Source organism: Pygocentrus nattereri, chromosome 2, assembly GCF_015220715.1.
Source record: "Pygocentrus nattereri isolate fPygNat1 chromosome 2, fPygNat1.pri, whole genome shotgun sequence".
NCBI classification, from domain to species: Eukaryota; Metazoa; Chordata; class Actinopteri; order Characiformes; family Serrasalmidae; genus Pygocentrus; species Pygocentrus nattereri.
The window spans coordinates 31,850,394-31,865,039 of record NC_051212.1 but is presented as its reverse complement, the minus strand read 5'-3'; the positions used below and the strand labels follow the sequence as shown (position 1 = coordinate 31,865,039).

Sequence of the window (14,646 nt, the reverse complement as noted above, 5' to 3'; positions counted from 1 at the left end):
ACTTTTAAAGAGGGGTGGGAGAATCTCTTAGGTGCTGTCAGAAGAAAGGATTTACGAGAGGTTAAGTATCCTCCTGCTGGTTTTGAACTTTTTCCGAAGGCCCTGCAACACATTTGTCAAGGGGGGCTCGAGGGGAGGGACGTTAAAGCAAACCTACATTTGGTCCTCTCGCCATCAAAGGCCTTCAGAGCATGTTTCAAGTAGTTTCCAAATTAGGACTGGATGATTTACAGTCTGTCCTAATGCTCTGAGAAAATAAATATGGCAGGGGAGATTTTCACCATATTGTCACCACAAAGACACATGCACACTGGCGCGGGAAAGCACACCCCCTTTGGAATTAATGTAAAAAAATAAATAAATAAATAAATAAAATAAATAAATCCATGTTTTTCTGTGAAAGCATGTAAATCAAATCCAGCAGGGAACAGAACACATGCAAAAAAATGAAATAAAACATGGAAAAAAAAAGAAAAAAAAGAAAAAAGTATTATCATACATACACTAAAAGTCAGTCATGTTGAGCTGAAGCAAAACAAAGTTCAAATTGGGTGTTTAATTTTCCAAACTTTGTGGTCCGATTTCCCAGTACACTACTGGGGTGAATCAAGTTGAGTCACGGCACAGTTTACAGCAAGTCCACGTAGTCCTCTCTCGTTTGTTTTGATTCAGGCCGTGATAAAGAATACTACAAGCTCCAGTCCATGAATGAACACCACTTGCTCTTCATGTCTTTAAATAAAAAAATAAATAAAAAAAAAAAAAAGGAATACCCATCTCTTGTTGTCATGCCAACTGCATAATATAATCAGATTTTCATGCTCATGTATTTGTGATCCCTTCCAGACCTGTCTTGCTCTGCGTGTGGAAAGAGGCAGAGAGGGCAGAGTGCGCCCTCAAATGCCGCACAATCTCCACAATCTGGTCCCAATAAAGTGTCTGCAATGCGAGTCGGGTGTAATGAGGGTACGAGAGAGAGTCTCTCCGAGGCACACACTCGGCCTGGCGCGCTGCCCAGCACTTGTCACGTCAGAGCAAACCCCAACGCATGAGCGGCAAAGAAAGGGGAAACTACTTCAATCCAACAAAATATTTTAATTGATCCCTTCCGTCCTGCAAGCTCCACCATGTCCCCTGCAGTCTGGCATGCTAAACTCAACCTGGTGCTTTCAGTTCTTCACACGCTCCCTCATTCCTCACCTTCTCTTCCCAGCTAACTCTGCCAGATGGTACTTATAATATTCAATATCACAACATATATTTTCCAAATTCTCTATCATTATTGTTCGCATTATTCTTTGAGTGCTGTTATTATTTGCTAGAAGTAAGCCTTACAAACTTGACATGGCTCATTTTAATTGAACTGTGTAGATTTTTTTTTTTGTTTTTAGTAATATGAACAGTTGCGAAATGCACAGTGAGCAACATATATTGCAGTTAACTGTGTTACCTGTCTATACCACCAACACGAAAACTCAATATTGGCATTTGGCACCGGTTCAGATATACCAATGTAGAGTAAAGAGCAGTATAACGATCATCATCATCATCATCATCATCATCATCATCACATTAAGCCAATGTGTCTTTCTGAGCATATAATGAATAATGACAGGACCTAAAGAACACTGACCAACTGCATGTTTCATTACAAACAGAGCTTAATTACAACTGTTCAATTGGATTTAGTGCAGTACAGTATGTGATTAGGGATAAAATCATTATTCAGTGTCTAATACCGTATTAAATGTGGCAATGCTAGAACTTTGTCAGAAAAGATCTAACCTCAGAAAAACTAAACATCATGCACACTGCGTATCAACATTTCAAAATATCACGATACTATATTTTTTGCCACATCAGCCACCTTTACACCCCCCCCCCCCCAAAAAAAAAAAGAAAAAAAAAAAGTCCTCTTCAAGGGTTTTACAGAAAAATGAACACTCGAAACACCATCTGAATGTGTAAATGATTCTTTACATGGGTTTTTCTCCATGATGGAAAACCTGCTGTATATGGTTTATTTAAAAACTTTTAAAAATGGTTCTATGACACCAAAAGGGTTTGCTTGTCAAACTGTTTTTAAATACTTCACAGAACTGTTTTTGCTAAGAGTGAATCGCAGACAATGCACAGCCAAGCACTACCAGCTTAACACACACACACACACACACACACACACACACACACACACACACACACACACATTAATGCAAAGCATAGTTCATAGAAATTTAAACAGCTTCACGTTGTAAGTTACTCTGGTTTATGAATATAGATGAAACTTCCAACAAAAATCTCAAAAGCACACTTTCTTCATGAATAATAAAGCATAACACACACACACACACACACACACACACACACACACACACACACACACCCACCCATCCACTCTACAACAGCACGGTGGTCTTGCTGCACCGAGAAATTCGGGCTGCAGAAATGCCTGAACATGCTGCACACTGTAGGCACAAAACTGCACCGCAACTGCAAGAACCTCCTCAAGACACGAACCTTTCACACCGAGCTTCAGCACAAGCACAGATCAAACATACAAACCAATTCTCCCCCATTAGCTCTCATGACGAAGAAAGGGCTCGATTCTTTACCTCTTTTTGGCCTCGGAAAACTTTCGTGCAGGTGAAACACCACTTTCTCCACGAAGTGCTGGATGTTGCTGTGCTCGGGTCCGCGGACAAACACCATCCAGTCGTGAGTGAAGCCCTCCGCCGTGGGCTTCCTGCGCACCTGGGCGCGGTGGCCGAGCTCCAGCTTCACCTGAACGGCGCCCTGGAGCAGCAACACGGCGGTTAGACCGTTCAACTAGTGCACCGTCTCTACTGAGCTACCATAACCATACTAACTACGGACAAGCCGCCTCTGATTCACTCTGAGATTAGGAAGTCAAAAAGGAGGAGAGAGAGAAGCAGCGGTGTTCTGGGGGCTCATTCAAATCTGTCCCATCTCACTTTTCCATCTCGTCCCAAAAATGAGAGGGGAACGCGATGCAACGGAGCTGATTAGTGCACGCACGAGCTCGAGAAACATTTACTGCGAGCTTCTTATTCAAATACGACTCGCTCCGTTTACAGGCAGCCGCGGACGTGCAGAGCCTCAACTCTCTCAGCGCGCTTCACATCACACGGCCAGGAATTCTCACAGGCGCTTCGGCGCACGAGCCCCCTTTTCCTCTTCTTTTAGAGAGAGACAGAAAAAGAGAGAGAGCGAGAGAGACGGAGAGAAGAAAAAGGCAGCGCAGAGGCAGAGAGACGCAAACGCGAGCGGACGCCTCGGCCGCAGTAAGCCGTACTCACCGAACCGGCCATCCTCGAGGCCCGGGGGGATAATGCTATTTCATGGAGAATTTGGGTGGAATAAGGAGAGCGGAGAGCGCGGGCGGCCGATGGCGGACATGGTCTCTTAATTGAGCTCTGCCCGAGTTTCAAAGGCTGAGGAGCGCAGCGGCGCGCATGCGCAGGGGCGAGGAGCGCGCACGCGCACGCACGGTGCGGCGCAGCGCGCGAGCCAATGAGAGGCGCGGGCTGGACTTCAACCCAAAAGCCTCCAGAAGACGGAGACAGTCACAACTTTGGCTGCATCCAAAACCGCAGACCCTATTCCCCTACTCCCCTACTCCCCTACTACCCAGCACACCAAAACCAGCACACCGCCGGTAGAGGACCGCTCACTAGTGTAGTGTGTGTAGGGTGGTGGGGTGGTTTTGGACGCAGCTTTACGCTTAGGTTACCTCAGGAACGTTCCTACTGATTCTCTCTGCTCTGGGTGCTTTCAGGAGACACTTTCAGCGCTGCTTTTAGCCAGGACTTTAACTTTACAAAATCTGTTGATAATTACATTATTAAGAGGTAAACAAAGTAATCCAGAGTGATTTGGTGTGAAATGATGCTCTCTACATGCAGACTCTGATTTGTTTACAGTGGTGGCGACAGGAACCAGAATATCTGAAGTGTGTAATGGCTCTGAGAGCTACAGGCTAAATAGTTCCCAAAGAAACCTTTTTGACCACTGTTTTACCATTAACATCACAGCATATACAATCTCAGAGGACGCATATAAGTTCACTGGTCATTTTGGAAGGTGAATAAAATAGTTGTAGACACCATGACCCCTCGTTCCCATCCCCACCACTGAAAAACATAACAACAACAACAACAACAAAAAAAAAACAGTCAGTGAATTTGTCTACAGTAAACATTTTCAAATCAAACCACTATGAATAAAAAAATCCCTTTAATGCCAAAGTTTCCAGCATAGGCGAAGAGTGATTACTTACATGTATTACATTACATGTAGATAGAGAGACAGACAGAAGGAAATGGACTGCATTTGTGAGAAAATGGGGGTCGACTTTTTGCTCAGTTACATTTTAGCCATTCACATTTAGCTCATGTTTATGTTTAAAGTCATTCTGATCTTTAAGTCCTGTAGATTGCTTCAAACCACTCAGTTTGGAGCTAGCCTTTTATTTTAAACCTAAAAGTCCAAAAAAAGAACAACAACAACAACAACAAAAAAATCAGACATCCCATGCAAACTGATACCGGATGCACTAAGAAGTTTACGTGGCATCTTTGTGGTTACTTTTACTTCTACTTTAGAAAATATTTCATTGAGTTAGTAATAACAGATTTACTGTAGGCTGCTCTAGACACCTCTGTGTCACCTCTGACAGAAACACTCTCATGCCAGCCAATGTAATGATTAGGAACATCTGACAACTTAAACTCACAAAATAAACTGCCTGGAACGAACATTAGTCGACTTGTATCCACATACCACAGTTAAGTTATTTGAATCTCGACTGAGTGAACTTCAGCCAACGCAGTCAAACACTCATCTTTCATCTGCTAACATTGTTTTATCATTCATCTTTCAGTTACACAGTTCAGTTGTACATTTGAATAGTTATACCTCAGACCGCTTACTCATTACAATTCTCTAGGCAGTCCATGCCATGTAGACTGTAAGGGTTATCAACAGAAGGCTTATGAATGACATGTTTGACAACAAATATCTGACCCTAGGAACCAAATAAACCTCAAACAGCTTCTAACGTTCACCTATTTTTAACTATACTTTGTCTACATAATATAAGTAAATAATGGAAGTAAATATGTAGTGAGATAATAACTAGTGAAAGGGCCCATATCCTAAATTTTCCTTGTATTCTTTTCCCTGAATGAAAGTTGTGTGGTTTTATGTACCACAAACAGTCATGATTCGTCATGAAATGAACATTTTCTAACCTCTTTTTACCTCTTTGAAATAAACAGCCCTGCCACAGTACCCTTTAAGATGAATATATGCAGATGATCTCTATTCTGATTGAAAATATCAGTTGACTTTTACAATATATTCAAATTTTATGATGATAGGACCAATAGAAATGATCCAAAATTACCTGGAAAAAAACTTGTTCTATTAACTTCCATTCAAAAAATGAAACTGTATGGTTATCAGTTTGTGATGATCCAATGTTTATCCTAACTGTGACAGTATGTAAATCACCTATGTTCTGATTGGTTGCCATATATACAATGTGCCTCATTTAAATAGAAGTCTCTGCCGAAACACTCCATATAAATACAATGTAAATGGGCAGCATGGGGAATAGGGAGCTATAGGTGGGTATGTATAGGTGGTGTAGTGGGTAACACCTCTGCCTTCTATGCTGTAGACTGGGGTTCAATCCCCCCTGGGTAAACACCCAACACTATACAAATAAGAGTCCTTGGGCAAGACTGCCAACACTGCCTTCGCCTACCTGTGTAAAATGATCAAATTGTAAGACACTCTGGATAAGAGCATCTGCCAAATGCCATAAAGGTAAATGGGTATGACATCACAAAACAATGAACTCAAAATGGGCTCTTTTGAGGTTTAGTGATCATATATGGATGACACGTACTAAGGGAGTGAACACTGCGTTCTGAAACCTTAACAATGTTTACATTTTAAGCTATTAAAAAAAGTGAATAAAATGCAGTGTTCCGTGATATGGACCCTTTAAGCTTCACATCAGTGTGTGAGCTTTGAAAATGCCTGTCTCTGTTGAATGGTGGCTGCTGACACTGGAGTTACTTCCTGTGCAGATAGTGTGATAAGCCATGTGGCTAAGCATGTGACCATAGTGACTACCAGCTAACCAATAATATGCAGCTTACAACACCATGCAGAACCGAATAGACAAAGTTTATATCACCAGCAAGTACATTTCATAGAGCGCTCCTAGTCCACACTATTCAGCTGATAGTTCAGAGCACAGTTAAAGGGGCATGAAGTGATTGCAATTTGCACCTGAGCACCTAGCTGGCCATGATCTGTGCCAAATTTTGAGACTGGGCTACTGTTCAAGCAGCTGTCACTGAGACCCTGCTGAGACCAGTCAGCGATCGAGCATGACAGACTAATAACACCATAACAGTTATTTCTTGCAGTTAAATGCGAATTCCAGATTTTTCAAAATGTCTGTATAGTTAAATGGTTAAGATGTAGACAACTACATTCAGAGTGGTCTGATGTGAAAGACTCCATTCTAGAGAAAGATAGAATTGTCCACAGTGGTGGTGATAGGTACCAGATGTCTGAAGAGTTTAATGTATCTAAAGCTCCCTCATGGAAAGACTGCATTAAATGATTATGAATACGCTTCTTGATGCCTGAGACTTTGTTAAGTTTTGGACTAATATATTCATAGAAAAACAAGTATCTCTGAAAAGGCAACTTTTTGGAGGAGACAAAAATGTTCTTCACTTATAATGTAATTTAATACAAAGATTTTATTCCAAGAAATTCTGGAGGATTTCTGTTGATCCAATCTTCAGGAAATGTTCACACAATGTAAAGAACAGCAGTTGTGTTCAACTGATGACATTTTAAAATCCATCCATGGTAGAGAAGTATATGCAGGGTGTTGAGATGCAAAGTAGTCCCCAAGGAAAATGTATTTTTTCAGACTTACCACTATTTTACCATTATCAACATCACATGTAGGTCAGGTGTAGGTTCACTGGTCAGTTTGGATAGTAAATAAAATGGCTATATTTGCACTGTAAACACCACAGCCCCTGGTTCCTATCACCACCACTGTGAAGAAAAATAAAAAACAATAAAAACAGCAATATGTTTATGCTCACATTGCACATGTTAGCAGATAAAATCAGAAAATAAAAACATATTAGGAGGTTATTCTTCTTTGGTTTGAAATTAGGGCCACATATTTGCATACACTGCTCACTACCTTAAACATCAGATAAGTGACACTTATTAGTTCCACAACGAGGAAATTTTCACCTCTGCATTTAACCCGTCCATGAAGTGAGGCATCACATACACACTAGTGAGCACACTTGCCTGGAGTGGTGGGCAGTCCTATCTGCAGTGCCTGGGGAGCAGTTGAGGTTTGGTGCCTTGCTCAAAGACACCACAGACATGTACTGTCTGCTCTGGGGATTGAACCCAGAGCTGACACAAGGCTGGTTCCCTAACCTCTAGCCAATGACTGCCCATATGGCAATATATAGAATACTTAATTTCACTGATTCTTCAAACTTTTTGCATAATTCTGTCGCTGTGATATAAACAAAAATATTCAGAGTGATTTGATGTAAAATGACTTGTTCTAGAGAAACTTACAGACTCAGGTTTCTTTACAGTGGTGGTGATACCCTTGCCTATAACACAAATTATTCTTTACTATCCAAAAACACCAGTAAACCTACACGTTTACATGTCCTCTGAGTGCCGCCTCACAGCAAGAAGGGCGTGGGTTTGATTCCCCAGTCGGGCGATCAGAGTCCTTTCTGTGTGGAGTTTGCATGTTCTCCCTGTATCTGTGTTTGGACATGCTAAACTGCCTCAGGTGTGAATGTATGTGTCTGTCTGCTCTGCGATGGACTGGTGACCTGTCCAGGGTGTATCCTGCCTTCCACCCAATGCTGGGATAGGCTCCAGATCACCCAATAAAGTGGCTTAGAAAGTGTGTGTGTGTGAGACTATTTGCCCTTCATGTATCCCTCCACCTTGAATGCTTAAATGGATTAACAAGTCATTTTAGGCCAAAATTGTATCACAAAACTATCGTAAAACAAGGTCTCAGACATCAGGCAGTGTTTTCATAGCTGATTTGTGTAATAACTGTCTGTGAGGGAGCTTTTAGAGGTGGACGTCTGGTTCCTATCACCACCACTGTGAAATATCCTGCCTCTGTAAGTTTATCTAGAATGGAGCATTTCACACCAAACCACTCTGAATGACTTCGTTTGTATGTTAACCAATTAATTATGTTGAAATTTAGAAACTTGGTTGAGCCCCCCTTTAACATACTTTGTCGTCCAGGCGGGCTGAATTAGCCCGCACTGCACACTATTTAAGAAACTACATTCGACACTATGATTAAAGGGGACGGTATAGAAAGTCTACTAAGATGAGGTTTGGGTGTTGGATCTTTGTCTCATGAGACCTTTTCTGCGTTTGGCAGCGGAATATTTCAAATCGCTTTTTCGCTGTGCGGATGGTCCTTCTCGCGCTCCGTACGAACATGTGTTGAAGAATCGCTGCCGGGAGTTGGAAGAGCAGAAAGTTTAGAGAGCTGGTAAGAGACTTCAGGTAACCAGAGTCCGCACGGAGCTCACACCGTTTACATGCAGAGACCTTTTCCACAGACGCGTTCAATGCAGAATCCAGGAGAAGCAGCCAAATAGACACCAACAGAGCGAGTCTTCAGCCTGGCGTTCAGCTACAAAGCTAGTAAACTGCTAACCCTCGGTGAACGGTGTCCACAGTCAGCTCAGCTCTATGTAAGAACACACAAAGTGCGTATGGGGGTATTAAACTTGTTTATTGCCCGTACTTAATTCCACTGTGTGTCTGCTGAGAGGCACAAACCGGCAACCGTGGACGCTGCTCACCGGCTAACGTTACAGGCTCGCACACGGCCGCGAAGCTGAAGTTGGCTTCATGTTCGAATTTTCCCGTCCCACCTTAAGTGGAGCAGCAGTTAAGGTGGAACGGGACCATTCGAACAAGAAGTCGACGAATAGGAAGCCAGCTTCAGCCTCGCCACGCAGCCGCTCTCTGAAGCCCCCTTCACGCCCTGCCACCTGTCATTTCGCTCGTCCAGACCCCCTGTGCTATTTTGTGAAGTGATGGGCGCTGTGACTGGACTTGCCTGCCAGCCCGGTGGCTGTTAGCAGCACAGAATAGTCGCAGACAATGTCGTATTATTTGGCGGCACAGAGGCAATGCAGAGCAAGCAGTCCAGAGCAAGCCACATTGTTTGCAGCTAAAGTAAGTAAGTGCAGCCTGGAAATCCCTGGAATATTTCTACCTCTGCGCTTTGCTGACAGCTGCTCTGTTTGCAAGCCTCTCTTCGCTGAGCCATTTGTATGGAGACTGATTTTACTTTCGTTTACGCCTGGTTTGAGTTTTGGTTGCTCACTCATTATTGGAACAGATGTTCATCCAATGCTAGCTATATGCTGTTCAGTGCTAGTGCAGCTTGCTCAAACACTTAAAGGGCCCGTGTCATGGAAAGTCGAATGTTCTTTTTTTTGTAAATGAAGCTTGATGTAAACACTGTTAAGGTTTTGAAGTGTGTACTTTATATGGAATATTATATATTTATATCTTTATATGGAATATTATTAAATATTTATATTTACACTCTTTATATGGAAATTATGTTGCAGAAACAGCCCCGTTTGAATATGCTATTTTTCTGTGATGTCACAAAGATCAGTGTTTATATACAAGCGTTTTGAGCCTGTAGTAGTTAACCCTGCCCATTCGCACTGAAGTTATAAGAGGTGTTTCAGCTTGTTTTTGATTGGAGCATTTACATATTGCCGCTGTCTGGATAAAACCTTGTGTCTCCCAAAATAGTACATAGTACAGGAGAAGAGAAAAGCCTTCACATTTTAAATGAAAGGTGGAACAAGATTTTTTTTTTTTTTTTTCAAGTAATTTCAGTTAAAAAAATCTAATGAATGAAGGAAGTTTAGGAAGTGGTCATGTAAAATGAATATTGGCATTTGGGCTGGGCAATGCATGTTTCATTAAGAAGAGTGCATGATTAGTTCTATTTCTTTTGACGCAGTACAATAAAGTATTTAAAAAGTTGAATAAAAATAATTTGTACTCTAATATTTTCCATTGTGTTTTCTCAGTGTGGTGCTACTGGTTCTTTTTTTATTTGTCCATTTCAACTTAAACTTGAATGAAATATTGCTTATCGTAAATCATGAAGTACCGTCATACTGTATTTTGGCCAAATCCACTCCTATATAAACCCACACAACCATTGTAAATGGACCTCTTAAATAGGGGGAAAAAAACAAAGTGCAAGAGAAATGTAGTACATGGGCCCTTAAGCCCTTATTGTAAAATCTGAGCATCTATGCAAGTGTGACACAGTTGAACTAATCAGCTGCAGGTACAACTTGTCTAGTCCTGGTTCCCAAAAGCACCACAGCAACCTATTAAAATGATCTTAATAGTTCAAGAGAGTGTTCAGGTTGATGCTCACTTTTTTGGGTTTTTGTGTTGCATTCCTTTTGCAAAACCAACCCCAGACATTTCATCATGCTCACAAAGTCTTCCACATTCAAAGTGTTTGTGTTAAGTCCTACCTGCTTTCCTGTGTAGAAAACCGCTTGTTTTTTCCTCTGCTGTCTGAAAAGATGTCACTCATTAGAGGGAGAGCAGTTTGTGGAGCACAGAACCACGCTGCCTCTGTCAGTTATCGGAGAGGGTGGGGCAGAGTAAGTCGCACTTCTGTCCTCACTATCATGTTCCCCGTGTTTGAATATGTGCCTTCATGTACTGTAGCCAGACAGCATTGTCAATCAGACAACAGCTGGTAGCCCCATGACTTGGCATTGTCATTCACTATCAGAAAACCTGAGACTCCAGCAGTCAGCAACTGGCTGCTGTTGCTTAGGCCAAAGGAGCCTTGTGAATAATACATTCTGCTGATGAAAAGATGTGTGCTTTCCACCTGTCAGTCACTGTGCTTAAAAGGCTTGGGGGGGGATTCACTCAGTCGTATGTGTTTACTTAGGCTGAACAGTCACTGTGTTGTAATACAGGGAAATTCTCAGACCTTTTGACTAGAACGTTTTTGTTCTGGGTGTTCTTTTGTTGTGTGAAAGCTAGTTGTGAATAGAGATTGATTTTAGAGCTGTTTGAGATGCCCACGCTGTACTGGTGCATTTGCTGAACTGCAGAACAAATTGTATTAATTGAGGTCAGTGTGAATCAGAAATCATATTTTGTTTTTCTTTTATACTGGAACAAGGGAGGGTCTCTGATCAAGCTGCACGTTTTCTCTCAATGATAGGTGGGTGTGGTGGGAGGGGAAACTGAAGCATGATATTGTTGATTAATATGTTCTTGGCATGGTGATGTAACCAAAAATTGAAAGGTTTTGTAGAGTTCTGAGAGCACTCATTTCAGTCACCTATGTTTTTTTTGGGGTTGGGGGGTTAAGGAATCCAACAAAATAAAATGATCTTGTTCAAAAATAATGCAGGCCAGTCTTTCACTACATCACACTGAGGGTTCACCAATGTATCTGAATATATTGCGAGGTGGATTCACAATATGTAGCAATGTAATGTAACTCAGTTAGGTGGTTGGATATGATGTGGTTTTAACCATATTTTGCAGCTCTAATGCTACTGATATAGTACTCAAGTCCAGTCTCGTGCAAGTTAATGGTATCAGTTTTTTCTCTGAATCGAGGTAAGGTGGACTTGGTAATTGTTTTTGAGACCAGTCGAGTGCAGTGCCTTTGTCTGAAGAAAACTGATCTTGCTTTCTACAATTATTGAACCTACAAACAGAATAAAACTGTCTTTTTTCTACATGTTTAAATAAAACCTGTTTGTTGCCGGTTGAAGATGTAATTGATGGCTTAACTGAGTGTTATTTGTTTGTAGATGTTCACTCATTCCAAAATTTAACCATCTGCTGAGGGTAGATCAGAATATTTCTATTATGTTTTCATTGAATGATAAAAATGAATGCATGCTGTTTGCTTTATATTCAGCTGACCTTAGGTGATGATTTTAAATATGTTTTAGAGAAGAAGGACAGAGAATTTCATTAACCTCCAAAAGTTACAGTGCAAATTTAGGCTATTATAATAATTGATAATGTTTAGGCTATCTTAATCCTTTTAGATTATCTTAATCTGGTCTCTGTCTTATCACAGTCTTGACCACTGGTCTTGATCTTGACCACTACAAAGTCTACTCACTGTGTCCAGATCTCGGTCTTCACTACAACACTGCTTAATATGTATGAAGACAACTATATGAACTCCCAATTACTTTAAAGCTTTTATTTTTGGTTGAGTATCATCTTGTCCGTCTGTTCCCCAACAGTGAGGATCAACTACAATGATCTGAAGAGATGAATGAAACACTGAAGAAAAGATTTGAGTTCCCCAACTCGCTCATACAAGCCCAGGTAAGCGGCTGTCTGAGAGCTTGATCAACATTTAATAACGTGTTCTAGGGTTTCTAATAACTCCGTTTATTCCTTAAAAAATGAATCTGGTAAATGTACCTTGCCATGGACCAGTGTGAGAGTTTTTGATTCCATTGTTCACCAGCAGTGCTACTGAAACAGCAGTTAGAATATCAAAGCGTGAACCTGATTACTTCTCCTTGCGTCTGTGATTTTTAACTACATAACATAGCTCTGACCTCTTCCTCTGAGCTGATAGACTTTGTTCTTCCTGACTCACTCTGTACCTTTTCATCTTTTAATCTTCTTCTTTCATGACAAGGAGATGGCTTGAAGAAGATGATAAGTGCTGTTAGACATGCTGTCTGGGGCTTGATTACAGAAGTTTAGATGTTATTCAGTCTCTCTGTGCCCTGTCCCTGTAGACTGTGAGGAGTCTGGTTACTGCAGTGCTGAAGGAGAAGGGCCACAATGAGAAGATATCAGAATTCATGACTCAGGTTTGTTGTACGCTAACAATGAAAACAGAATATCGAAGCCATTGTCAATGAGTCAACATCTGGTACTCTCATTTTCCTGTAATATACTCCAGTATTTACTAACCTTCCACCCCACACTGTGTTATTATTATGTAAAAAAAGGAGATAAATTGAAGTGAAATGTTTGTATGCACCTAGCATTTCCAACTTTGAATAAAATACTGTACAAAAATCGAAATGAATTACTTTTATTTAATATTGACTTGCACAATGGAGATTTAAAAATGGAAAAACTAGATACTAAAATATTTTTTGAAGGGAACAAGAAATGAATAAATGATATACTGTAATTATATATTTAAAGTCATCTATTACAAGGTGTGATAATCAGTTTTGAAATATAAGGCATTCTGGATATTAATTCCAGTATAACACAGCTCGAAATGTTTTTCATCTTTGTCATTCTAGTCATTTAAAGCTCTATTGATCAGTTTTAACCTAGCATCTTATTTTGTACAGCTTCCTACAGTTTAATAATTTAATGAACCAAGATGTGCGAACATGTAAAGTAGTATTGGAATAGTTTTTTTTTTCATTTAACTGAAACAAAATTGGTTTTATATTATTGACAACAGTGATTCCATACTTGTAAATGGTGAGTCCAAGCTTTCTTCAGATGCATTATAGTCATTGTTTGTGTTGTGTGAGCTTGTTTTCTTTGTTGGTTTACTATAACTTAACATATTAAAGCTTGACTAGGTTTATTTTGACGAAAACAGTATTACATGTAAATATTTGTCCGAATGACCAATTTTATCCGCCTTGATGTGATGCCAGCACTGAACCCTTTGAGCTGGTTAAACCACCTTTGGGCCAAAAGATTTTCAACATGTTCTTTTAGCAACATTTTGGAGAACGACGGTAGTCAAATCATTATTATATCATTGCCAAGAAAGACATGTTGATGAACATGAAGCTGAGTGTTACTAAATGTACAGTATAAAGCGGGGATATCAAACTCATTCTGGGTAATGGGCCACATCATACCCGTTCCATGTCAAGTGTACCAAACCAAAAAAAATAGTTTAGTAGACCTGGAACTCCTGCTGAATAGGTTTATTTATTGTCATTATCATTTATCTGAGAGGTACTAAATTAACAAACTGATTAAAAAAGTGTCCCTTACAAATCAGAGACAGTGAGACCAGAAATTAGTCAGTACCACATTAAACACTGAGGATAGGTCAATTTAAGAAAATATTCTTTACGAAACCTCAAGATATAGAAAAGATTGTACGCACAGAATTGGATTAATATTCATCTGCAAAACAAAGTTTACCACAAATGTGAGCAAAACACAAACCTGTGAATTGGTCAAATTCAACTACACTGGGAATGTTAGCAGCTAAACTGAGATTATGTAAAGATCTCTTAGCCAATGTAGCCGCCACCGTCATTCACTGCATTTTTGTTCTGAGTAGTTTTTCATTCACTTGACGTAGTGCTTCGAGACGGTTGCAAAGCAGCAATTGGTTTAGTGTTGTGTCAGTCATTATTTGCAAATGGCCAATTTTAGTTCACAAGATTAATGTGTTCTAAATTTATCTGGTGGGCTGGATCCGAATTGGAATGGGGTCCGTCTCGGCTTGCGAGCCGTATGTTTGACGCCTTT

The 14,646-nt window shown here is 40.5% G+C and overlaps 2 protein-coding genes across 7 annotated transcripts in view; one reads left to right on the top strand and one right to left on the bottom strand.

Annotated features, from left to right (window-relative positions):
- Positions 1–3,469, bottom strand: part of mllt3 (MLLT3 super elongation complex subunit) — a 65,810-nt gene extending 62,341 nt beyond the window's left edge. For both annotated transcript variants that reach the window (XM_017718852.2, XM_017718853.2), the window contains exons 1-2: positions 3,318–3,469; positions 2,613–2,793 (exon numbers count right to left, since the gene is read on the bottom strand). In XM_017718852.2, the coding sequence (XP_017574341.1) occupies positions 2,613–2,793; positions 3,318–3,329 (193 nt within the window). In that variant the 5' untranslated portion in view covers positions 3,330–3,469. The remainder of the gene's footprint in view (positions 1–2,612; positions 2,794–3,317) is intronic.
- Positions 3,470–8,527: 5,058 nt separating this feature from the next.
- The window catches only part of focad (focadhesin), an 83,059-nt gene continuing 76,940 nt past the window's right edge, over positions 8,528–14,646 (top strand). For 2 of the 5 annotated variants that reach the window (XM_017718850.2, XM_017718846.2), the window contains exons 1-3: positions 8,528–8,617; positions 12,411–12,495; positions 12,921–12,995. In XM_017718850.2, coding sequence (XP_017574339.1) covers positions 12,439–12,495; positions 12,921–12,995 — 132 coding nt within the window. In that variant the 5' untranslated portion in view covers positions 8,528–8,617; positions 12,411–12,438. Of the gene's footprint in view, positions 8,838–12,410; positions 12,496–12,920; positions 12,996–14,646 lie in introns of all 5 variants that reach the window. The other 3 variants (XM_017718847.2, XM_017718848.2, XM_017718849.2) reach the window with 3 other exon arrangements.